Here is a 24,204-nt window from a genome sequence, read left to right as displayed (position 1 = left end):
CAGAGCGAGGGAGAGGCCCTCCAGAGAAACCAACTCCCCCACACACCCTACCTCTGCCGACTGGACAGCATTCCCTGAAGGGGCCTCTCTTAGCTCCATGGAGCCAGGTCTTTACACATGGACCTAAAGGCACATTTAAGACCCAAACCACATCACACACACACACACACACACACACACACACACACCAAAGCAGTGAGTGCCAGCTCATAGAGCAGGTGAGAGGCACAAGGGCACAAGGCTGTCCAGGGCCACACACCTACCCTGAACTTGGACTGGTCTGACCCAGGTGCAGGGAAACCTCCAGCCCAGCATTAGGCCCTAGTGGGATGTGGCGTCCTCCACCCCTCCCACCTATTTGCCTAGCAGCTCTGGGGACCTGGACTCATTAGCCGATGATGCCCCTGACAGATGGGAATGAGAACCTGTCTGAGGAGGCTCCGTGGGCATAGGCACCCTCCCATCCCTCCAGGGCCTCAGAGTGGCAGTAAACACCCGTGTATCCTCTGAGCCTGGGGGAGCACAGGCAAGTGCAGCTTGAAGGAGGTGGAACCCCACTTCTCCTTTCAGAATTTTGTAGTGCAGTATCTTTAAAGCCAGCATGGGAAGGACTGTTGGAGGACACAGGGCTGAAATCTCCTCCTGGCAGCGCTCTCCCTACAGCCCCTTCATTTACTTCCTTACTCACTCACTTTGAGGCAGGGTCTCATGTATTATAGCTCTGTCTGACCTCACTCTTGCTAAGTAGCTGAGCATGGCCTTGAACTTCTGACCTCCCTGCCTCCACCTCCCAAGCGCTAAGATGGTAGTTGATAGATGTCTGGTTTAGGCAGCACTAGGGATTGAAACCCAGGTTTTGTACCAGTTGGGAAGCGCTGTCAACTTGAACTATTATCTAACCCATTTTTATTTTTGAGACTAAGTAGCTCAAGCTGACCTCACAATCCCTTCTTCTTGGCCACCAGAGTGCTAAGATTACCACTCAGCCCTGCCTCCCACCCCAGGGTCCTTTTATACTCACATTACAGAGCCAGTCACATTGACTCTGGGCCGGCTCTAGGCTCTCTCCTGTTCCCATCCATACTAGCTTGCTTTTCTATAGCTGTGTTAAGACACCATGACCAAAAGCAACTCAGGAGAAAAGGGGTTATTGCACTTTACAGGTTAAAGTCCATCACCCGGGGGAGCCAGAGCTCAGGGCAGAGGCCTGGGGACAGACACTGAAGCAGAGACGGTGGAAGAATGCTACTGACTGGCTCTCTTTCCAAGGCTTGTTCAGCCCATTTTCTTATACAACCCAGGACTAACTGGCCAGGAGTGGAAACTGCCCACAGCTGCCTGGGCCCTCCCACACCAATCATTAATAAAGAAAATAACGCGCAGGCCTGTCTGATGGAGGCAACCCTTCAGTGGGGAGCCCTCTTCTCAGGTAACTCTGGTTTCTGTCAGGTTGAGGGAAACCAGTTTTCCATCTGTTCCCACAAGGTACGGTGACATCAAAGGTCTCAAGGTGATCTTTGGCTAAGCTGGACCCCAAGTCTAGTGACGGGAGTTTGGCCGGAGAAGCTCAGAAACACGTAGAGGTGATCATGCGGAAACAAGGGCTGGAGCTGTGTGTTCAAAAGCTCTGGCCACCTGGGACCCCTGAAAGATGGACGGGGCAGGAAAACCTCTGCCTCACAGACTGGGAAGGGTGGGATGCACTGCAGAGCCCAGGATGTCAGACTTTTCATGTCCAGAGCTGTGAAAATAAATTTCCATTGCTCTAAGCACCCTGTCGTGGCCATTTGTCGCAGCAGCCTCGGGGTACTGGCACACGGCACGTCTTTACAGGTGGTGAAACTGGCACAGTTCAGGGAAGAGACTAGGCTATGGGCGAGCCTCAGTGTGCACCAAATGGCCAGCAAGGACGTGGCTGCTTCCCCCAATTGGGTGGCAAGTTGGTACCTGTGCACAAATGAGACTCTTGAGTACCCAGGGTAGCCAGGGATGTCCAAGGAAAGGAATGCCACCCTGTGGCACAGTGTCCCAGCAGCTGAGGCCCAGCTGGTTTCTCCCAGTGTCCCTGGTTGTCCCCATGTCCTCTTTTCCCTTCCCTGACGTCTGTAAACCCTACAGCTCACAGAGTCTGCCTTAGGGACCTGCACAGGGGAAGCACATGGCAAATACCAACTAATGATGATGATGAAACAATTTGCAAAATAGGAGCTTGGGGACCCAGAGGCCTGACATCTACACAGTGCTAGTGCCACAGGGAAATGAGTTAATGAAAGATGTCTGAGGGGGTGGCGAGCCCCCAGCAGAAGATTAACCTCGTGTGTGTGTGTGTGTGTGTGTGTGTGTGTTTAAGACAGAGAGAAAGAGAAATAGAAACTGTGATCCTATTTTATGAACGAGAAACCAGCCCCAGAGCTGATGAGATCACTTGCCCAGCATGCAGGAACCCGAATTCATCCTCAGGTATTGAAATAAAACAAAACTCTTCAACTTAACTCTGTTGGTCTCTTGTAAGTGACAGATAGGCGTAAGATTGAGACTGAATGTCCTGGATTCAAGGCCACTCCAGAAGCTGAGGTCACTGAGTTTTCAATCTCCACCCTTTTGTTGTTTGCTTGTTTGTAGGAGTCTTACAGGGTAGTCCTAGCTAGCTTGTGCTCACTACATAATACAAGCTGGCCTCAACCTTGAAGCAATTGGTTTGGCAAAATGGCTCAGCAGGTTGCCAGCTTGACAACCAGAGTTCAATTCCTGGAAGCTGCATAGAATGGGAAGAGGAGAAGCAACGCTACAAAGTTGCTCTCTCTGACTCCCGTGTGCTCACACTTTTCATACTGGCAAATGCCTGGCTTGACACATACATGTTTGCACACACAAGATACATTTATTCTAAGATTCATTTATTTTTATTTTATGTACATGAGTATTTTGCCTTTATGTATCCACAGAGGTCAGAAGAAACCATGGGCTCCCCAAGAACTGGAGTTACAGATAGTTGTGAGTTGCCGTGAGGGTGATAGGAAACCAGCTGAGGTCCTCTGCAAGAGCAGCCAGTACTCCTAACAGTTCACCCATCTCTCCTGCCTCACACATAATTATTTTTTGTTTGTTTTTTGAGACAGGGTTTCTTTGTGTAGTTCTGGCTGTCTTGGAACTCAATCTGTAGACTAGGCTGTCCTTGGACTCAGAGAACCACCTCCCTCTACCTTCCAAGTACTGGGATTAAAGGCGTGTGCCACCATCTCCTAGCTCATAAATAATTTTTTAAAAATGGATCATCCTGTCTCAACTTCCTAAATGACAGTATTATGGGTATAAATCATTATAGGCTATATCTCCATCCTGTCTTTATATTTTATTTTATTTTATTTTCAAGACAGGGTTTCTCTATGTTACTTTGTTGCCTGCCCTGGAACTAGCTCTTGTAGACCAGGCTGGCCTCGAACTCACAGAGATCCTCCTGCCTCTGCATCCCGAGTGCTGAGGTTAAAGGCATGTGCCACCACTGCCCGGCTACCACCCTGCCTTTAATAGTTTTATTAAGATACAAACTCACAAAGATACAATTGCCCCATTTAAAGGGTACAATTCACTATGAATGGTGGTGTTCTCTTGTAACCCCAGTGTTCAGAAAGCTAAATAGGAGATCAAGAGTTTGAAGTCAGACTGGGCTACTGAGTGACTGTCTCTGTTTAGGAAAGGAAAGAAAAAAAAGTATAGGATTTAGTGGATTTTAGTACATTGGTTTTTGTTTTCTTTTGTGAAATTGCGTTTATTTGTGTGTGTACATATACATGTATGGGTGCATTGGTGCTATGCTGTACCTGTGATGGTCAGGGTTGGTTCTCTGTTTCCACCGTATGGCTCCTAGGAATTGAACTCGTGTTATCAGGCTTGCTAAGCAGTGCCTTTACTTACTGGCTGGCCTGTAAGCCACAGGAATCCCCGACTCTACCTTCCCAGTGCTGGTATTGCAGGCACATGCCACTGTGCCCAGTTTTTACATTAGTGCTGGGGTCAAACGCAATTCCTCTTGTTTGCACGGCAACACTTTATCAACGGTCATCTCCTCAGCCTGATTGTAAACATTCTAATGGACATTTTGGTGACATTAATGATATCACAAGGCCAGGCGTGGCATCACATGCCTTTAATCCCAGCACAGGGAAGGCAGAAGGTGGTGAATCTCTGTGAGTTCGAGACCAGCCTGATCTACAGAGTGAGTTCCAGGACAACCAGGGGTGTTACATAGAGAAACCCTGCCTCAGAAAAATAAACAAACAAAAAGACATCACAATGTGCAGCATCAATTTCTGAAGACTATTACCACCCTGATCAGAAACTTTCTCCCCAACACCCGAGACCAACTTTTGGTCTATGGGTTTGCCTGTTCTGGGCATTTTGCTGAAATGATGTCACACATGTGGTCTCTTGTAACTGGCTTCATTCACATCCACTTCCTGTAGTGTCTTCAGGGTCACCAGTGTTTAGATGACCGTCAGGACTCTGCTCTTCCTGCTGTACCAGGCTGTTGTTATCTGCTGTGAGCCTTGGATAATCCTTTCATTCTGTCAGGAATCCACTCTGCTTGTTCTTAAAGGTTTGGGGGCAAGGGGAGATTGCATCAATCTCCTTCCGACATTAGAATACACAGGCGCGCACACACCAAACAGAAACTGCTCTCGGGCCTGGTCCTGCCCAAGAACCTGCTTCTGTTAATGCTCTCCCACACTCCTGTCTTAAAGTCTCTCTCTCTCTCTCTCTCTCTCTCTCTCTCTCTCTCTCTCTCTCTCTCTCTCTCTCTCTCTCTCTCTTCTTTTTTTTTTTTTGGGGGGAGCGGGCAGGGTTTCGCTATGTAGCTTTGGAACTTTCTGTAATTTGCTCTGTAGACCAGGCTGGCCTCGAACTCACAGATATCCACCTGCCTCTGCCTCCAGAGTGTTGGGATTAAAGGCGTGCGCCACCACCGCCCGGCTCTGTCTTAAAATCTTAACAGCACTTGTCGATTTCATTTTGGGTAAACCCATTCCAAAGCATTCCAGTGAACCAAAGATAATTTTGTGCTCTCCTGCAAATAATGTGTTTTCCTGATGTATCTGGATCCTTGCTTGAAGGAAACCCGGACCCACCGCTACGAGCTGCGGGAGAGATTCTGGGGTTTCATTCTTTGCATTCTTTGGCTACACTACCCCTGTACACCACCACAATCCCAGGGAGGGACGGGAAAACTGAACTCTGAGGAGCTTAGTGTTTTGCGTCCCGTGGGCGAGAGCTCAAGGCCGCCAGCAGAGGGCGCGCACCCTTTCCAAAGCTTGCCCATGGGAAAAAATGAGCATGCGCCGGAACTTGCGTTTTCCGGCAAAGTGGCGGAAGAGTCCTATCATTTGTGTCATTTTGCGACACCCGCGTGCGACGCTCAGCGGCAGTGAGGCTGTCATGGCGTCGCCCTTCAGTGGGGTACTACAGCTGACCGACCTGGATGACTTCATCGGGCCGTCTCAGGTGGGCCGGCCATGGGCAAGTCGCGCAGGAGGAGGGGCCGGGCCTCGCCGTGCGCAGCGGGAAACCTCTCCCACCTGTCTCGTTTCCTGAGCACGAGACCCGACACAGGGCTCAGGGTCTCAGTCAGTCTGGTTCCCTTCTTACCAACACAGACAGCTCAGGCCAGGGAGGGCTGGGCAGCTAGCTATTGGACCCCAAGTTGTCCAGGAGGGATTTCCAGAAGCTATGGGAGTATCTAGGGGTGACAGGAGGCTTAATGTCACATAAAAGGGTGTTCCAATAGTGTCACCCAACTTGTGATGCAGAGACACGATTGGGGCTGGACAGCCTCCGTACCTGTTAGACTTCTCTTCCCAACCCTCGCTCAGAGCCAGTTTGTTCATCTCAGTGGAAGGAACCATGCTGAAGGGACGGGTGAGATGTTGACGGGAGCCACAACCATAACTAATGTTCTTGGCCTTTCCTTGAGGAAGATACAAGGGAGTCCAGACAGCCACACCTGAAAACAAGAGCTGGTGCGCTTGCCTGGGTGTTCCTTTGTCCCCAGAGCTAGCAGTCTGTAGCCAAGTCCCATGAAGAGAGGTCAGCTGCCGCACAGGCAGGATGAACCGGGGCATCTGGCCTGGGACTGGACATCTGGAAGGCCATCTCCTAGAAGGCCACCAAGGGTCTGGAGATGTTAAGGGGAGCCAGAGAGACATGAATTTCATCAGTGGCAGTGATTGGAGGTGATTTCCAGATGTTTCCGAGAAAAGCATTCCTGCCTGGCCATGGCCTCTTGACACCGTCTCTGGTGGTGCTACTGTCTGACCTGGGAAGGACAGGCTTGTCGAGGGTTTCTGTAGACATTAGCTTGCATACAGAGTCAGCACCATATCCTGCTGATCTGGACCTTGATGCTGTCTTCACCTTGTACAGAAAAGGGTGGGCAACCAGAGCTCAGCGTGGCTTCAGTGGCACGAAGGTGGTGGAACTGGCCTTGGTGGTGAGCCTCACTCTAGGCAGCAGCCAGCCAGCCCTGAGGCCCAGCATCCTCCAGGGTTACCTTCCCCTAATAGAGCCTGTTTTGGGGTCTCTTCCTGGTGTAGAACTGCATCAAGCCCGTGAAGGTGGATAAGAAGCCGGGAAGTGGCATAGCCAAGATCCACATCGAAGATGATGGAAGTTACCTCCAAGTGAACTCAGTAAGGAGCCAGAGGTCTCACCGCCTCCCTGATGGGGGCAGTGGTGGCTGGGTGTATGCCCTGGGAGGCAGATCTGAAACACACCTCATCCAGTCACAGATCTGGCCACCCTGAAACTCCCTGCACCTCACCAGCCCTCTCACTGGTCACAGTCACCATGGGGAGCTGGGAGGGTGAGTAGGGATGCCCAGGTCGGCCAGCCTGTCCTGTTCTGCACTGGGCAGGGAGCGCTTTTGTGGAGATGGTGGATTTTTTCCACCTCCCCTTGCCCCCTACCTCTAGTAGCATAAGACTTCTGGTTTGGGCCCCTTAAGCCCCCTTTAAATGGAAACTAACCCTGACTAGCTCTATGTACTCTAAGGAATCGCTTTGGAATCCCATACCCCACTGCACTGAGAGGTGATGCCCAGCCATGGAACCCTGAATCGGGGCGGGGCCTAGCATGGGTTTGGGGAATGAGTGTGCAGAGCCCTGTGAACAATGGAGAGCAGGATCCAGCTGTGGCAGAGAAGGCCAGCTATTTGTCCACAACAGTGACCTTGTGGCACGATAGTACCAGCTAGACCCCGGTGCACCAGGAGGCCTTGGTTCTCAACAAGGGGTCCCATGGATGGAGAGACAGAGGAAGGAGCCCATCACCATTGTGCTGGGCTTTAAGGACAAGGGGCCTCATCTTCATGGCGCTGCTGCAGCCAGGCCTTGGGTTTCTTGTTGTGGGTTAACCTCAGGTTGGGGCGTTGGTGCAAAGCACAGGCTCAGAAAACAGTTCGAGGGACTTCTAACCCTCCAGCCTTACTCCTCCAGTCAGTTTGGACCCTTATAGCTCACCCGACCTATCTCAGACCATTCCTGCATCTGTGGGAGGGTTGACGGGCTCAGGCTGAGTTGAATCTACTGTCCTGAAAAGAGGAAAGTCAATAAAAATGAAGAGTGGGTAGCAAACAAATCCCCAGTCGTCTCTCATGCTGCCTGTAGTTGATGTGAATGGAAGTCGAAAGGCTACTTGGAGCTGGGCGGTGGTGGCACACACCTTTAATCCCAGCACTTGGGAGGCAGAGGCAGGCAGAACTCTGTGAGTTTGAGGCCAGCCTGGTCTACAAGAGCTAGTTCCAAGACAGGCTGAAAAGCTACAGAGAAACCCTTGGACTGACTGCCCTGCTCATCTCCCATAAGCCCCTTGCTCCACATTCTGCTCACCTGCAGGATGGAAGAACCCAGAAGCTGGAGAAGGCCAAGGTGTCCCTGAATGACTGCCTGGCATGCAGTGGCTGTGTCACCTCAGCAGAGACAGTACTCATCACCCAGCAGAGTCATGAGGAGCTGCAGAAGGTTCTGGATGCTAATAAGGTGAGCAGTGGGATCAGCCCCAGCAGCCCACGGCGTACCTCATCAGGGGAATCTCACCTGGTGTGCCCATCTGGCTTCCCATGACTCCTGCATCTTTAGGTTTTTTGGCTCCTGCGTCACTGTTCTCTGACACTAGAGTGTTAGACCTGGGGCTTTGGGTTCTCAGCGTCAACATGGCTGACTGTGGTGCCACTGATGGCATCTGACCACAGAGGCTGGCCTCTGGCTCTCTGTACGAAGCCTGCACAGCCAGAAACTTTGGCATTACAGGTGGCAGCACCCGGTGAGCAGCGGCTGGTGGTCGTTTCCATCTCACCCCAGTCCAGAGCATCGCTGGCTGCCAGGTTTCAGCTGGATCCCTCAGACACTGCCAGGAAATTAACTGCATTCTTCAAAAAAATAGGTAGGTGCAGAACCTTCGGAGAGCAGAGAGCGAGGGTGGCTGGTGTCTCCCGCCCCCAAGGCACATGTCACTCACCCTGAACTGAACGTCAGGGCAACTCTCCCTAGTTTGAGTTCAGTGTGAAGTTTCACTCTGGTGGTTGAGATCAGGACCTTAGGGGAGAAGCCACCTGAGTTCCGACTTTGTACCTTGGTTCCCTGGGTGTTTTATAGTTACTTGATTCTTTTGGGTTTTGTTGTTAGTGTTTGGGTTTGGGAGACTAGGTCTCAGATGAGATTGGTCTGGAGCTGATTCCCCTACCTTCACCCAGCAAGTGCTGGAATTACATGCACATGCCGCCTTTGGATTTTGGTTTTTGTTGTTGTTGTTGTTGTTTGGTTTTGTAACCCTGGCTTGCCTGTGTGGTGCAGGCTGGCCTCAAACGTACAGTCCTCCTGCCTCAGCTTCCCTAGAACTTGGATTACAGATATGCACTGCTGTACCTGGCTTCAGTTATATATTTACATATTTAGGTGTGTGTATGTGTGGGTCACAGGACCATTTTCAGGACTTGGTTCTCTCTTTCCACCATATGGGTGGCAGGCATCAAACTCAGTCGTCAGGTTTGACAGCAGGACCTTCCCTTACTGAGACATCTCACTGGCTTTGGTTACTAGTTCTCAATGTTGTCACAGCTGTGTGTTCTGCCTTGGGTCAGCTTTAGCTGACCTCTGGAGTTGGGGTGGAAGAAGACATGCATGTTTAGAAAGCCCCCTGCTAAATCGGGGTCCGAGTACCAGAGTGACCAGCAGGCCATCCTGGGGAAGTGGAGGGACTGGGCATGGACATTCATGGTGCCATCTCTCCAGAATGCTGCTCCCATCTGTTAGGAACAACTTGTCCACCATGACTAGGAGTCTCTCAGGGGACACCTATGGATAGGCGGGCATCCCATGCTCTTGTGTGACACACGTGTATGATGAGGCCTGACCCTTGCTGTGGTCCTCAGGGTCCTAAGAAAAGCCAGTATGGGGGTAGGTGGTTCTGAGAAGAGAAGAGCGTTCAGTCCCGCATCACCCAGGACAGTTCCCAGTCGTAGGGAGGACTGAAGAGCCAGGAGCACAGTCTTCCACTGGGGTCCTCTGGGAGCTTCGGCTTCTGGCTTAGGGCAGGCAGGCAGGCAGAAGTCTACACATCTCACAGTGACGGAGAGGCTGTTGAGACACATCTGCGCAGTCCATGCAGGGGTGCAGAGTATGGCCATGCAGGTGGCCCCAGCCCTGAGGGATGTGGTCGTCAGAAGGAGGCCAGTGGATAAGGCAAAGATGTCTGTATGTACCGTAAGTTAGACCAGAGGAGGCAAAAGCATCCAGGGGTCAAACCCTACTGGTATGAAAGACTTAAACACATTCAGGATGGTGCCAAGGAGAGTACGTTCTTTAGGAACTCAATATAGGGAACAGTTTAAACGGCAGGTGCTGTGCCTGGTAAAACAGTGCTTCCTAGTGTCCCCATAGAGATGACATGCTATGGTACCACTGGGGCAGAGCCCTGCTCTTGGCCTGTGGTCTGCAGTGCTGCTCCACTTCGGACAGAGGTGTCAGGTGCTAGTTTTCACCGTGGTTAAGGCTAAGGCGCATGCTCACCTTCCATCGCCTTCCAGGGGTACACTTCGTTTTCGATACCACCTTTGCAAGGAACTTCAGCCTCTTGGAGAGCCAGAGAGAGTTTGTGCGGCGGTTCCGAGGGCAAGAGAACTCCAAAGAGGCCCTGCCCATGCTAGCTTCCGCTTGCCCAGGTATGTCCAGATCACCAAGTTAGGACTTGATAGACTGACAACTTGTCAAGGAAAATGGGAGTGATGGGGAGGGGTTATCTGAAGAAGGGTGGAAATGTCAGTACCTAGGAGGTACCTAAGGCCCAGGACATCACCGGCAGTCACCAGTTCCCATTGGTGATCACCTAGATGCCAGCCTTCCTCGTGACAGTGATGACGGGAGGAATGTTTTAATGCCACAGTCATTTCTTGTATGAATCGGTCCACCCCCAGAATGTCATGTCACTGCCAAGAGGAGAAGAGCTGTTTGTGAACCACCCCCAGGCCTGCCCCATGCACACCCCAGACCTATTTGTTCCTTTCGCCTCAGGCTGGATCTGCTATGCTGAGAAGACACATGGCAACTTTATCCTCCCCTACATCAGCACAGCCCGGTCCCCACAGCAGGTGATGGGCTCCTTGGTCAAGGACTTCTTTGCCCAGCAACAGGTAAGAGGACTGGGCATCTACAGGCAACATAATGAGTAGCAGCCAGCTGTGACACAGAGTGAGAGATGGACTGCTGGCTGGCCAGTGATCCTTTGCCTGACCATGGCACCTCTGGCCGTGTCTAGGTGACTGAAGCCTAGTGGGAGCTGCCAGTGGAGTAAGCTTGGCCTCTGTATCGGTCTTGCCAGCTTTTCGGGCACCAGGGTCCACTTCTCATGTGACTCCCCGTTTAGGGAGCAGGGGACCAAGGGCTAGAAGCACAGTCCACAGGCTGCTGGGTGAGCAAATCAGATCTCACCTGAGGTCGTTTCCAGTGAGTCACTGGACCCAGCCTCAAGAGACCCACTGATGGAGGATGAGGAAAGGAGGTGGCTTCCATTGTGCCCGAAACCACGAGCACTAACATCAATCCCATGCGTCCCCTCTGCATGTGCACAGCCACACTTCCCTCGAGTCTGTTGTTTCCACTGTGACCTGTCTGTTCTTTCAAAGGCAGTGAGAGCCTATCTCCTCTGCTGCCACTGGCTGTTAGGGACAGAAGCAGAGAGGTAATGTATGACCTGGTCACAGGGTGGCAGTGGACAGAAGCAGGAGATAATGTATGACCTGGTCACAGGGTGGCAGTGGACAGAAGCAGAAGAAAATGTATGACCTGGTCACAGGGTGGCCAGTGGGCCTGAGTGGCGGCTCACGTTTCGGTGAGGCCACTTCCGAACTTGGTTCAGATGGGACTGAAGCTTTCGGTGCTCTCTCTGTAGCATCTGACTCCAGACAAGATCTACCATGTGACAGTGATGCCCTGCTATGACAAAAAGCTAGAAGCGTCCAGACCTGACTTCTTCAACCAGGACTACCAGACCCGTGACGTGGACTGTGTCCTTACAACAGGTGCAGCCACCCTGCAGCTCTCTGCCTCTGTGGTCTCAGGGCTCCCCTCAAGCCAAGCCCTGGAGTCCAGTAGACAGCAAGGGCTTCCTGCAGTGCCACCCAGGGGGTCCTATGACCAATGGAACCCCAGTATCGTGTCCTTGCTAGTTCAGAAATGAGTCTTGAGGGCAGGCAAGATCTCCCTGGCTCCCTTTGCAATGCTCCAGGCAGGAATGCCTTCCAATGGGTCTGAAGAGGCTGGCTGGACTCGCCATCCCACCACAAGCTGGCATGAGTGTCCCTCTGGGGACACAGACACTTGGCATTCTAAGACCAACCAGAGCATGTGCTGTGTCCTCTGCAGGAGAAGTCTTCAGGCTGCTGGAGGAGGAAGGAGTCTCACTCGTGGAGCTGGAGCCTGTGCCCCTGGATGGCTTGTGAGTTGGTGGTGGGGACTGAGAACCTTTATTTGGGATCAGATGCTGCCTGTGGGGTGGGGCAGTGTCTTGTCCCCTCCTTTCTACCCAGGCTGCCTTCTGGTCGACTCCAGACCTCCCCACAGCCTGGCTGGGGCCCAAGAGTGGCTGAGTTACAGTGTCAAAGCAGAGCCTGCTCTAGAAGCCATCTGAGCTTCCCAGGGCCACCATAAGAACAGTTCTTAAGGTCTGACTACAAGGGACTTCAGCTGTATTGAGCCCCAGCCTCCTGCACTGACCCGCCCCTCTCCCAGAACCAGTAGTGTGTCTGCTGAGGAGCCCACCAGCCATCGGGGTGGCGGCTCAGGAGGCTACCTGGAGCATGTGTTCCGGCACGCAGCCCAAGAGCTCTTTGGAATCCATGTGACAGAAGTTACCTACCAACCCATGAGGTTAGCAGGGCAGGCACTGAAGTGAGCCTGGGGGAAAAGACCCCCCTAGATCCCTTTGCACAAGTGGGCCTCCTCTTATGAGCGTGAGGCGTGAGCGCTCGCCTCAGTCTCCTCAGAGGGGTCCTGAGCCTGGGAGATACATGCAAGGACCAGCAGGGGCCTGGTGTGGGGACAGCCCCTGGGGCTGGGCTGTCATTCCTTGCTGGGCTTCATGGCTGCCCTGTGCTAGTTAGGGAGATCAAGGTTGGGGTGAGGTTACCTGGTGGGCCCAGGGATGCACGCTGTATCCCCTTGTCCATCATCCCTTCCCTGCCTGCAAACAGAAGAGGACCGAGCCATTGGCAGTGTGCTGAACCCCAGAAGACGTCTGCACCTAGACAGGGACGGGTTTGCATGGCAATGTGAGGGTTCCCACGCCCGCTCCTACACTTTCAGGAACAAGGACTTCCAGGAGGTGACGCTGAAGAGGGAAGGCCAGGTGCTGTTGCGCTTTGCTGTGGCCTATGGCTTCCGCAACATCCAGAACCTTGTGCAGAAACTGAAACGAGGCCGCTGTCCCTACCATTATGTGGAAGTCATGGCCTGCCCTTCAGGTAGTTCCTCATAGCATAGCACAGCAGCCTGTCACCAGTGGGAGGTGGAAGGGTTGGACAGGAGGGGGGCCTGTCCCGTCTCCACACCTGGGGGTCAGGGAGCTCACCCTGACTTTCCACCACCATGCCCTCTACTCTGCCACAGGCTGCTTGAATGGAGGGGGCCAGCTCAAGGCTCCAGATATGCAAGGCAGGGAGCTCCTCGAGCAAGTGGAAAGACTGTACAGCATGGTGAGGAATGAGGTCCCCGAAGACGCCCCTGGGGTCCAGGAGCTGTACCAGCATTGGCTGCAAGGTGAGGGCTCTGAGCAGGCCAGCCGCTTGCTGCACACGCAGTACCATGCCGTGGAGAAGACCAACTCAGGCTTCAGCATCAGGTGGTAGGAGGCCTCGAGTCTGTGAGCCCCAGGGGCCATGTGGGTATCAGCAACAGAGAAGACACCAGAGAGCTTCAGAACTCGAGGAGAGCTACAAGGATGTATTGGATTCTGTGCTAAAGTGGGACACTGGCTGCACATGGGTCCTTGAGCACATGACCTGTGTGCCTCTGGTTGGTAATGTTGCCTATGCCTGTGCACTTCTGGTTCCACACTGAGCTCTGCAGAGTGGGAGTGCAGGCAGGAGGAGACTAAAGGTTCAATGAGGTTCCAGAATCTCTTCTTCTGGCCCGGGGCCATGGGCATATTCCCTGCCCTGCCCTCTGGCTATAGTAACCTGCGTACGAGAGGTTTCCTTTCTGTGGCTAACCCCTGAAGCTACAGTGTATAGGGCAGGTGTCAAACCGGAACCTAGTGGGGCACCTGACTGTTCGCTAGGGCCTTGCTGTCTGGACAGTCTGTCAGCACCAAGCCTGTATGGCCGTGAGAACCGTAGTTGAGTCTCACTGAGCTTGGCTCTCACCCAGCCTCACCACTAATAAACAGGTCTGCGACTCTGGAAGCATCTGCTGTGTGTCTGGCACCACTCTGGGCCTTGCCAAGTTTTATTCACCCTTCTCGGTCCCCAGGGCATGTATGTCTTAGGCCCACAGCAGCCCTTTCAGAGATCCTGCTTGTGTGGCCCCATGAGCAGTAGAGAGAAGGAAAGCACCATTTGTTGGTTCTTCAGAGCAGGGTGGCAGGGCCTCAGAGGAATGTTCTGGAGGCCAGGGTTCCAGTCAGCCTGAGGTCAGGGGAAGGGGTATGGAGACAAGCAGGCTCCTCCCAGGGCTCAGTTTTCCTGGGGTGTACTCAGAAGTCCCCACTGCAAGGCCAGGAGTGCCCGAACCTGGGGCTGTGGTGGCTCCAGAGCGAGCTGGAAGCGTGCTCGCTCCCTGCAGAGCACCTCCAGGACCTGGGCTGGTGCCACCTGGCCTGTGAACTCACGAACTGGATCCTCTCTGCAGGGAAGAGTATGCTGGGGAATTGTGGGGCTGGCCAGCTGCCCATAGGGGTGGGGCCCAGCAGGGCAGTGGATGGAAGGAAGAGGGCCCTTAACAAATGCCCTTCCCTGGTGCCAGGGACATTCAGCTCAATAAATAGTCTCTAGATACTACTAACTACCCAAATGACTGCCAAAGAGGCCCCAAGGATGCCAGGCTAGTCCTGAGACGACTCCATGGGGAGACTCCAGCTGGCAGTGTGCACAGCCTCTTGAGGCTGCCCCACCCACTGGTATGGCTCAGGCCCCACCACAGAAAAGCCCAGGACACAGCCATACTTACGTCACCCTCAGGAAAGGGTTGTACAAGAGCTCCTCGCCCAGTGTCGAAGGCACAGTAGGTATGTCATCATCGTCCCTCTTCTGCAAAGAGCACAGGCCCCAGGTCACAGCTAGGCCGACAGCCACAGGGAGACTAGGGTAGGTGACAGAGGGTCTCCAGCCAGCTGGAACCAGCAGAGGTGTCATTCTGACTCTCCATGACTTCCCTCAAACTTCAGGAAGACTACTGCTCCCACCCCTGTTTCAGAGCAAGAAATGGATGCACCTGGGCCCAGGACAGCTTAGCTTGCACATGGTTGTTGCAGGGCTCCACCTTCTGCGCAAATTCAAGATTGCTCAGTGTATGCTCATGACCACAGAACACCTTCTGTGTAAGAAGAGGGAGCTCAGTGAACACAGATAGCTCCAAACCAAGGGAGGGACAGGCACACATCCCTAACTTAGCATCCAACCCACCCGGGTCCACACCAACTTTACCAAAGCAGGACAGGCACAGAAGCATAGGTTGTACCAGGGAGAACTCCAGTACCAAGCATGTGAACCCCACAGAAGGCTCTCTCACCGTCTGGGGTGGTAGGGTGCCCAGGGTCTTGGCCAAGCTCTGGTACATCTGTTGGGCAGTGTCCTCCAGATGCCAGCCACAGCCTGCCACTGACAGAGCATCCCCTAGGGAGGAAAGAGGGTCAGAAAGGGAAGGGAGGGCACAGCGGAATTGCATAAGTGGGTGAGTCCAGGCTGCATGGTACCAGAGAAGAGGGCTGGTGGGTCCGGGCATTCATCCTCCCACAGGAAGTAGCACATGTGGCCAGAGGTGTGGCCTGGCGTCAAGAGGCATCGCACGTGGATGGCCCCAAACTGCGATGGTGAGGCATTGGACCTGTGAGGACTGGTGGGCAGGCCCAGGCCAGGACCCTCCCCACCCCTTCTGGGTGCATACTTACCTGAAGCTCCTCCCCATGTGCCAGCCTGCGGGTTAGTGCACAGATACGCTCATCTGCTCCCATGACCGCCAGTCCTGGCTGCAGGTGCACCAGCTCTGCATTTCCACGTGTGTGGTCCCTGTGAAAGTGCAGGGGCCTGGTCAAGTCGGGGTGCTAGGGAAGGAACATGCCTCAGGCCTGTGCACATACCCTCTACTCACCAGTGGTGATGGGTGGTCAGCACCGTGGTCAGAGACACCCCCTCGCGGCCTGCAATCTCCAGCAGCTGGAAAGGATGGAGGTGTAGAGCCATGGGCCACCCATCCCATACTGGGACACTAGTTTCAGGGCTTAGTTCTACAGGCAGGTCCAGGACTCAGAGCAGCAAGGGTTAAGGGAAATATCGGGCAGACAATTACAAGAACTGGAGCACCAAGAACATCAAAGGTAGCTGTAACTTCAGGGGAGCCCAAAGATAATACATCAAATGACATAAAGCTATAGGGGTCCGGTCAGGTCTGCTCCAACCAGAGTGGTAGGGAATCCCTTGATGGCATCCTTTGTTGGTCCTCACCCTCTTGGGCACAGCCACATCCACAGCCACTGCCTCCCGTGTGTGCTCCTCAATGATCAGGTACATGTAGTTGTCTTCAAGTACCGGGATGACTTTGACTTTCATGGTCGCAGACCTCAGCCAGTCCACACCTTCTCCAGAAGAGGCAACCCAGCCTAGTGAATCCCCTCTCCTGAGCTGTACGAGGTGGGTCAGACACACACACACTGGGGGTACAAAGAAAGAGTTGCTCCGCTGCCCAAGATCTTCTCAGAGGACCCACTTCAGATCCAAAACTCAGGGGCCGGCGCCCCTTGTACCAACTTCACCTTCCCCCAAAAGTTACACAGCAATGCGGCTTAGTTTAGCTCCGCCCCCTGGTTCTACCTTCCTTCACAGGCCCCGCCTCTCTCAGTTACAGTGAGACCCCAAGGTCTGGGTCGACCTCATTCCCTTCTCACCCACACATAAGCCGCCAGTCTAGCGTCCCTGACAGATCGTGGCCGCTGCCCACCACACTCCCCCTCTCTCCGAGCGCGACCCTGAGTGCTGCCGAGACCTGACAAACGACTGCAGGAATTGCGCATGCGCAAAAGGGACCGCATGCACCGATAGAGCACAGTGTGGGATGGTGAGCGTGCTCCAACCCAGCATCAAGAAAGGGCACATCTTCCAACTTCTCCTTCCTGGTACCCAGGTTGAGCTAGTTCGTGCGGTCCACTGCCCCTGATTATGCCCGCTTCTCTCTGACAGAAGGGTGTGTTCAGTTTGTTCACATGCTGGTGTGAGTTTGGCTGACACAGGAAGATAGGCAAGAGTCTAGAGTTACAAATCCCTGCAGGAGGCCAGAACATCCCACATAAAGACAAATAGTGCCCACAATTGCAGTACATGTTTGGCGTCGTCTTGCACTTCTGGATCCAACTGGCCTGAAATAAACTGGTTGCCTTTCTATATTTCCCAGATGGCATGGGGCCCATGAAGGAGTGGGATGTGCAAGGAGTTGAGCACTCCCCTCTTCATGAGCACTGAACGGCCTTGCCCTTCCTTGTAGGCAGGATGGGTAGTCTCTAAGATCAACAGAGGCCTTGGCAACACTCACAGCAACAGCTGGGAAGCAGGACACGATCAGACAGATCCTGGGCCAGGATTCCTCTCCACTATGGAATATGTGGCAGCCCCAGGCCCCAGGTCAGGTGCCCCACTTCAAGTCACAGAGAACGTGAGTCTTTCCAGGACATGGATGTTGCCTTGGGGTCCTTCCTTTCCTTCACAGACCAGAAGGGAAGAAGCCCCTGGATCTTGAGTCTGTTCTTGCCCAGGGAAGGAGCTGACCTTGTTCAAGAGGAACGTAATGCCTCTATAAGAGTGGGGTTCACAGCCAGGGCTGGAGACCCACCTAAATGTGTGTGTGTGGGGGGGGTGCCTTCCCAGGTTGTTCCAGGAACTGAGGATTGGCTGCCAAGAGTTTCTGGACAGCCCACCTGGGCTACCGGCCTGGAGGGAGCGTATCAGACAGATCCAGAGCCGAGTGAGAAGCAGCGGTTGCAGGTGAATGTGGGGCTGTAGGGTTCTGTAGGAACAGAGATCCCACAAAGCCACTGGCAGCATCCCTCACCCTGGTTACCCACAGATTTCCAAGGAGCTAGTTGACCTTCAGATTGCAACCCATCACCTTCGTGAACAGCATGAAGCTGAAGTCTTCGAGCTGAAGAGGGAAGTGAGTAGCCAAGCAAGTTATGTGTGTCAGCCTGGGTGCATCCAGGAACAGAGTGCGCACCCAGGACAAGCGGCACTAAGGGGTTCAGGCGCCTGGGAATAAGCATGTACTTTGTGGGCTTTTACCTGGCCCTATGTACACGCTCCTGCATGAATACCCACTTGTTGCAGTGGTCCAGCAAGTAGCCCTGCTCACCCTTCATGTCCGCAGGTTCTTAGACTAGAAAGTCGGGTGCTGGAGCTAGAACTGCATGGAAATGGTGACTGCGGGGGACATGGAGTCCAATCAGCAGCCAGTCCGGGGCTACACAAGGTACCACCACAAGAGGTCAGTGGAGAAGCCCGGGCCTGAATGTGTCACCTACCACAGACTCCAGGTTGCCATGCGCACGTAGAGAGCTGGGCTGGGCACCTCCACGGGGCAGTGAAACAAGTATCTGCTGCCTCCTTCCTTCCCCTCCTCTCCCCCTCTTCCTTCCCTTCTAACCATAAAGGTGCAGCTCAAGCAAGACAGACTCTCTGAGCCTGAGACCCTGAGTAACGTGAGTACACAGCCACCTAGCACAGGATGGGGGGGGGCGGGGGTGGAGGAGTGGGGGTTCCAGAGTTTGCTGTCTCTCACACAGCCAGCTTTTGTTCACCAGCAGAAGCTGCAGGAAGAGTTGAACTGGGTCCTGGAGCATCACAGAGTCAGACAGCAGGCACTGGAGACACGAGTGTGAGTTTCACCTCGCCTAGAACGAGCAGAGCCCAGTGGCCTACAAGGTCACAAGCCCTGGCCTAGCTGCACCTGTACTGTGTCCACAGGGCAGTCCTAGGCAGGCAGTTGCAGAGAGCCCAAGAGGAAGCCAGGGCAGCTGGTCAGCGGCTGGCTGCCCAAGCAATGGTGAGGGTTTGCCCACCCTATGAGCCTCAAGATCTAGCAGGAGGGCGTCCTACGAACAGAACCAGAGCCCTTTGTATGTCCCAGGTGCTGTCGACCTGTCAGGATCAGCTCCGGCAGACAGAAGCCGACAATGCTCGGCTGCAGTTGCAGCTGAAGAAGTTGAATGAAGAGTATGCTGTCCGGCTGCAGCGCTACGCCAAAGAGACAGTGGTGAGCACTTTGTCAGGTTCTGTGGCAGTTGGAATGGCCTCTGAGTCTTGAGGAATGTGAGCCTGGCCTGGGCGTGCTGGACAGGTAGATATGGGGAACTTTGTGGTGCCAGGTCCCTGCACAGTCAGCTGGGGTAGGGGGTGAGGTTGGGCCCAGTCAAGTGCCAGCCTGCCCAACTCAAGCCCAGCTCCTACAGTTTGACTGTCTAACCTAATCCAAAGCCAGCCCCAACCCTAGCGCCGTCCTATCCAATCTCCTCCAGGAGACCGCCAACAGTACAGGTCAGGCAGCCCTTCAGACGTTCCTGGAGGCCACTCTGCAGGACATTCGGGCCGCACACCGGAGCCGAGAACAACAGCTGGCCCAAGCAGCCCGGACCTACCGCAAGCGCCTGGTGGATCTGAGCCGGAGGCAGGAGCTGCTGCTATCCACTTGCAGGTGGGCTCCACCCTGTCCTAGGCACCCGGGGTGAGGTGGCCCCATATGACCTGCACTGTGGCTCAGCGTGCTACAGAAGCAGTCCCAGGCACACATAGATCCCAACAGGGCACATGGTACTCCCAGGGCTACTTTTGCAACAGCCATCGACCTGGAGCCATCATCCATGCATTGGGCCACTGAACTCAGCCACCAAAGGGAGGATGAGGTAAGGCTGGGGCTCAGGTGCCCCGTCCCTGCTGCCTGAAACTACCCTGAAGTCCAGAGCCCCTGCACTCCCCCCAGGCCTCATCCCAAACTCAGAGCCTTTGGAGCAGTTGGCTTTGTTCAGTCAATCAAGGGACGCCACCATGTGCTTTTACAGTATGGCCGATATGGGACACTGCTACTGTGCCCCGAGAAAGAACCTGGTGCAACTACCAAGGAAGGCAGGTCACAGCCACTGTGAGTGCCCTACTGTTGGTATATGGGAGGTCTAGGAGGCAGGCAGAAAGAGCCAGAAGCTGCACATCCTTCACTGATTCTGCCAACCCTTGCTGCTGGCTGGGATTCTCCTATCCCCCGACTCTGTTTGTACGGGGGACACTGGTAATCATAGGAAAATTGCATGGCTACTTTGTTAAGCATCTGATAGGTGAAACTTGGGTTTGGTGGAAGCGAAGTCTGATGACATGGCCAGCCCTGGCTTTGGGCTTCTATACCAGCTCTATAGGCTCTTGAGATATCATCTCCCAGAGACTGGGGAAGGCACCTAGTAGACTGGAGTCACTGCGCTGGCCAGAGCGTTCTGCTGGTACAGATGCTCCAGGGCCCCAAGTAGTGCTATAATGTCCTAACACCACACAGCAGGTATTATGCCTACCTTGGAAACTGCTCCTCCTGCCCTCCTCCCTTCACAGGGCCCACAATACTACATCCTGGTCCCAAATCCAGCAGAAGTTGCAGGACTTCTCCCAGGACACCCAGGTAGTAGGCAAGGAAAGATAGGGATCCCCTCCCTACACCCTGCCCTGGCTCATGGCTCATTCCTCCACCAGGTAGAGCTAGAACGAGAGCGGGCAAAGCTGATGGTCCGGGCCACCATGGCAGAACAGCAGCTTTCTGAGCTACAGGAGTATGTGGACCAGCACCTGGGCAGGTAAGCTGGATGTGACCCCAGGGCCCTGATCTAGGCGGAAGGGAAAGAACCCATGGCCACACAGGTGATTTGTCTGGTCATCCCAATCAGGTACAAGCAGGAAATCCAGAGACTAAGGAAGCTGGTGAAGACAGGAGATCCCCAGGGAGTAGAAGCTATGCCTTCCTCTAGGCCCCGGTGCCCAAGGACCCGGAGTCACTAGCTAGCTAGTCTCCCAGAGGCAGCACAAATCAAACCTCTTCACAGTCAGCATGGAATCTGCTGCACACCCTATCCCATGGAGTGATAAGTCAGGATTGAACCCACAGTCTTTATTGTATCCAGTCAACCAGCCTGTCAAACTGAAGTCCTAGGGAGGGAGGTAGAACTGGACTCTGGGATGGCCTTGCTGGGCACCCCACAAGAAGACACAGCTGGCCCAGCACCATGGACATCATAGGCCCAGACTCTGTCCACGCCCTCACCCACCACAGCTACAGGCTGCCAGGTGGGAAGGGGGAAACGTCCAGATACCACACGGGCCCCTGCAGGTAGCTCTTTTTGCAGCTTACCCTCCAACAGTGGGAGCTGTAAGAAAGAACAGGAGGGAGGAGGGTACAGGAGTGGGTAAGAAAAAGCTGCCCCATCCATGTAGGCCCAGAACCTATTCCAGGCATCAGAGGAGCCAAGAGCCAAGAGCTTAGCCCTGACCTCCCAGCAGGGCAGCAGACCCAAGACCTACCACACTGGGGGCCAGGAACACAGACACATTGTGACAGTCTCTGAGGCTCACCTGTGGGAAACAAAGATAGAAGCTGGAAGGCATGGGGTCACTGAGTTCTGGCCTCCAGCCCACCCAGGTATCAGTATGGTAGCACTCAGAGCATGAAACCTGGGAGATAAAGGTATCGGAGCTAGAAATGTGACTTAGTCAGTAAAGTGCTTGTCTAGCATATACAAAGCCCTGGATAAACTAGGTCTGATGGTGCAGGCCTGTAATTCTAGCACTCAAGAGGTAGAGGCAGGAGTTCAATGTTATCCTAGGCTACATAGTGAGTTTGAGATAAGCCTGAACTAGAGACTGTGTTTCAGAAAAAAATAAAATAAAATAAAGGAATAAATAAAAAGAAAAGAAAAGAAAAGAAAATGAAGTTTGACAGGTTACCTTCCAGAGATCCTTCCGATGGTAGCAGACACTCCCAGAACAACCAGCCCTCCAGGCATGCAGCCGTGCAAGTCTCACAAGCCACGGGTTCAGCTCATAACCCACAGCTGGACGGAGACCACATTGGTGGGCCGCCAGCACCTATGAAAGCCAAGAGTGTGGGACCTGGATGTAAGGAAGGGGCCACCACAGGAGGGACGACGAACAGACACACAGGCCTTACGATCCTGCCATCACCAGAGCCTAGATCCACCATTTTTCCAGGGCGGCCTCGTAACAGCGACAGCACGTGCTCAACCTGCCGGGCACTCGCACCAATGTAGGGAACCTGAAAAAGGAATTTGGTGGGTCTGAGGTTACTACAGTCGCACAGACCGAAGCACCAGGTCGAAGACCTTTGCGTGCCTACTAGCTTTCCTTCCTTGGCTATCTGCCACAGCCAGTGCTGCCCCACCCACTCTCCTGGCACACCACTGCCCGTAACCGTCAGTAATTCAACCCTAGCTTCATTTATATACCTAGCTTCATTTATATACCCTTGGTCATGACGACAGGCCCAGGCCCTGCAACATAATATTAGTTCCACCTCTCCGTATATCCATTCGGTCCCTCACCGTAATTGGTCCCGCCCATCTTTACGAGCCACCTACTGTAGCCTTAATCCCGCCCATTGATCTCACATTAGTTTTGGTCCTGTTCCTCCTAAAACCCCCCGCGTCGCACCTGCAGCTTTAGAGGCACGCGGCGGAAGCCCGGCTGCAGAAGCAGCGCCCACACGGTGTAGGCAACCAATCCGGAGCCTGTCGCCACTTGCAATAGCTCCAGCAAACTCGGCCGCCTCTCGCGCACCGCAGTCAACGCCTCGGCCGGGTCGTCGTGATCCATGGTTGAGAGACACGCAATTCAGAGCCGTCCCTCCCAAGGCCCCCAGCCGGGAGCTGGGGGCGGCTGCCCTGCCGGTTACCGCCGGCCTGATCCGTAGTCTCTCTGCTCGGCGCCTAACCCAGTCGCTGCAACGATTACCTTAAGTCTAAGTAGAAGCCGGTATCAAACGCCGGAAGTGGAGGGGGACCGTCCGGCCCGTCCGTCACTCATTCTTCCCCGCCCAACCGGGCGTGGCCCCTCCCGTGGGTTCCGGGTGATGGTAATCGAGTCCCAATGACCCAGGCGTGGGTCTACGGTCCAGGATCTACAGCGGCTAGCCTCTGGGTCTACCCTGCAGACAACTATATGGAATGTCTGGTCTGGATCCCCGAGGCCATGCCGTTCCTTCCGCGCAGCCCCGCGTTAAAACCAGGGCCACTGTAACTGGAAGTCATTCTCTTGTGGATTCTGTGGACCAAGACTTTCTGAAAGCCTACCAAACACCCATAAACAACCCACGGAGGACATCCTTCCAGTTCCTCCGACAGTGACGACAATTAGGAAGAAAATAGAGGGTGTTCTGGGGTGAAGGAGAGGGGCGAGTAGATACAGACAGATGTAGGCTCTCTAGTGAGTGTGGAGGGAGGGGGCCGGATGTGAGAGGCTGGGTGCTGGCAGCTGGCCCAGCCTGGGGTGAAAGACAGCCCAGGAGCCCGGAAGATCTCCTTCCTTCAAAAATAAAGGGTTGAGTAATTCCTAGTAAGGCCCTGCATGGAAACAGATAGAGCCTTGAGTCAATCTGTCGGACCCCAACCACCCACATTAAAGCCAAATGGCCGTGAATGTCAGTTCCTCCTTGTCTATGCACAGTCCTGGCCTGATTCTCCTCAACTATCTCTAGTAGAGACCGTGATGACTTCCAAACTGAGCGTGCCGGAGACCACCACCCTGTCCCCCAGGTGCAGTGTTTTCCTCCAAAACAATCTGGAGGACGGGTGTCCCAAGGCAGCAGGAGCATGCGTAGTCTGTGGAGAGAGGCTCTGCTCTACCCAGCTAAGAATCTGGCCACTGGGAGAACTGGAGCGTGGCGTTCCCCCTCCCACACACTGAATTCTAGACAGGGTTGCTTGAGCACAGCTATTCTTGTCTGCTGCTCCTGCCTAAAGCGCCCAGAAAAGCGCTGGCAACTCTACCTGACACAGGCACCCACACAGAGCCACCCCACCACCCCCATCCTCTGGTCCACACAGGTTTTCCCAGGCTAGCTCCTGTGATTTTAGTCCACCTGCTCCCACATGCCACTCCCCCGTCCCTGCTTCCACTTTGGGGGCCTTCATCACTTGATCCCTGGAGCAAACATGAGGCCACTGGCCAGTCTTCCCCTACACCCAGAAGGAAAGGTGCCAGGGTAAGCCCTTAGCACTTCATGGAGTTTGGGGAAATGAGAGCAAGTAGCAGGAAGCCAGTTCAGAGGCAGATGGTGGAAGAAAATGGCATCACCTGCTCTCCAGGAGCAATCTCTTGCCCTCATCACCCCTCCCACTCCATAAGCAGGCAGGCTAAGTACTGGCAGCATGCTCTCTGCCCACCCCCAGAATACGCAGGTGTGATTTAAGCTATCTGCC

General features: G+C 54.1%; 4 protein-coding genes across 6 annotated transcripts; 2 read left to right on the top strand and 2 right to left on the bottom strand.

The window, feature by feature from the left end:
• Nucleotides 1–5,369: 5,369 nt before the first annotated feature.
• Ciao3 (cytosolic iron-sulfur assembly component 3) lies at nt 5,370–13,945 on the top strand. 2 transcript variants are annotated; one of them, XM_038326690.2, is made up of 11 exons: nt 5,370–5,499; nt 6,588–6,683; nt 7,887–8,030; nt 8,301–8,433; nt 10,076–10,210; nt 10,560–10,678; nt 11,437–11,566; nt 11,910–11,982; nt 12,276–12,413; nt 12,849–13,006; nt 13,152–13,945. In XM_038326690.2, exons 1-11 carry the CDS (start codon nt 5,434–5,436, stop codon nt 13,388–13,390), a joined length of 1,431 nt encoding a protein of 476 aa, XP_038182618.1. In that variant the 5' UTR covers nt 5,370–5,433; the 3' UTR covers nt 13,391–13,945. The 2 variants fall into 2 exon arrangements, with proteins under 2 accessions (XP_038182618.1, XP_038182619.1); XM_038326691.2 differs by lacking the exon at nt 12,276–12,413.
• A 759-nt stretch (nt 13,946–14,704) lies between these two features.
• Nucleotides 14,705–16,676, bottom strand: Haghl (hydroxyacylglutathione hydrolase like). The gene is made up of 7 exons (XM_038328264.1): nt 16,202–16,676; nt 15,849–15,913; nt 15,649–15,766; nt 15,454–15,562; nt 15,270–15,373; nt 14,973–15,074; nt 14,705–14,788 (listed from the first exon to the last, which is right to left on the bottom strand). Exons 1-7 carry the CDS (start codon nt 16,304–16,306, stop codon nt 14,705–14,707), a joined length of 687 nt encoding a protein of 228 aa, XP_038184192.1. The 5' UTR covers nt 16,307–16,676.
• Nucleotides 16,305–21,570, top strand: Ccdc78 (coiled-coil domain containing 78). The gene is made up of 14 exons (XM_042054898.1): nt 16,305–16,387; nt 17,285–17,402; nt 17,615–17,731; nt 17,814–17,900; nt 18,111–18,227; nt 18,526–18,617; nt 18,707–18,785; nt 18,870–18,995; nt 19,258–19,433; nt 19,560–19,641; nt 19,798–19,877; nt 20,333–20,399; nt 20,471–20,571; nt 20,662–21,570. Exons 1-14 carry the CDS (start codon nt 16,305–16,307, stop codon nt 20,771–20,773), a joined length of 1,437 nt encoding a protein of 478 aa, XP_041910832.1. The 3' UTR covers nt 20,774–21,570.
• On the bottom strand, nt 20,868–22,857 carry Antkmt (adenine nucleotide translocase lysine methyltransferase). Of its 2 annotated transcripts, XM_038327204.2 has the most exons (5): nt 22,439–22,824; nt 21,939–22,043; nt 21,716–21,856; nt 21,293–21,343; nt 20,868–21,138 (listed from the first exon to the last, which is right to left on the bottom strand). In XM_038327204.2, exons 1-5 carry the CDS (start codon nt 22,598–22,600, stop codon nt 20,908–20,910), a joined length of 690 nt encoding a protein of 229 aa, XP_038183132.1. In that variant the 5' UTR covers nt 22,601–22,824; the 3' UTR covers nt 20,868–20,907. The 2 variants fall into 2 exon arrangements, with proteins under 2 accessions (XP_038183132.1, XP_038183133.1); XM_038327205.2 differs by lacking the exon at nt 21,293–21,343 and having other exon boundaries at nt 22,439–22,857.
• Nucleotides 22,858–24,204: the final 1,347 nt, after the last annotated feature.

The sequence above is a fragment of the Arvicola amphibius genome, chromosome 4 (genome assembly GCF_903992535.2).
Source record: "Arvicola amphibius chromosome 4, mArvAmp1.2, whole genome shotgun sequence".
In the NCBI taxonomy this organism is placed as follows: Eukaryota; Metazoa; Chordata; class Mammalia; order Rodentia; family Cricetidae; genus Arvicola; species Arvicola amphibius.
Note: the sequence above shows the minus strand (reverse complement) of the source record. Positions and strands in the feature narration are given on the sequence as shown.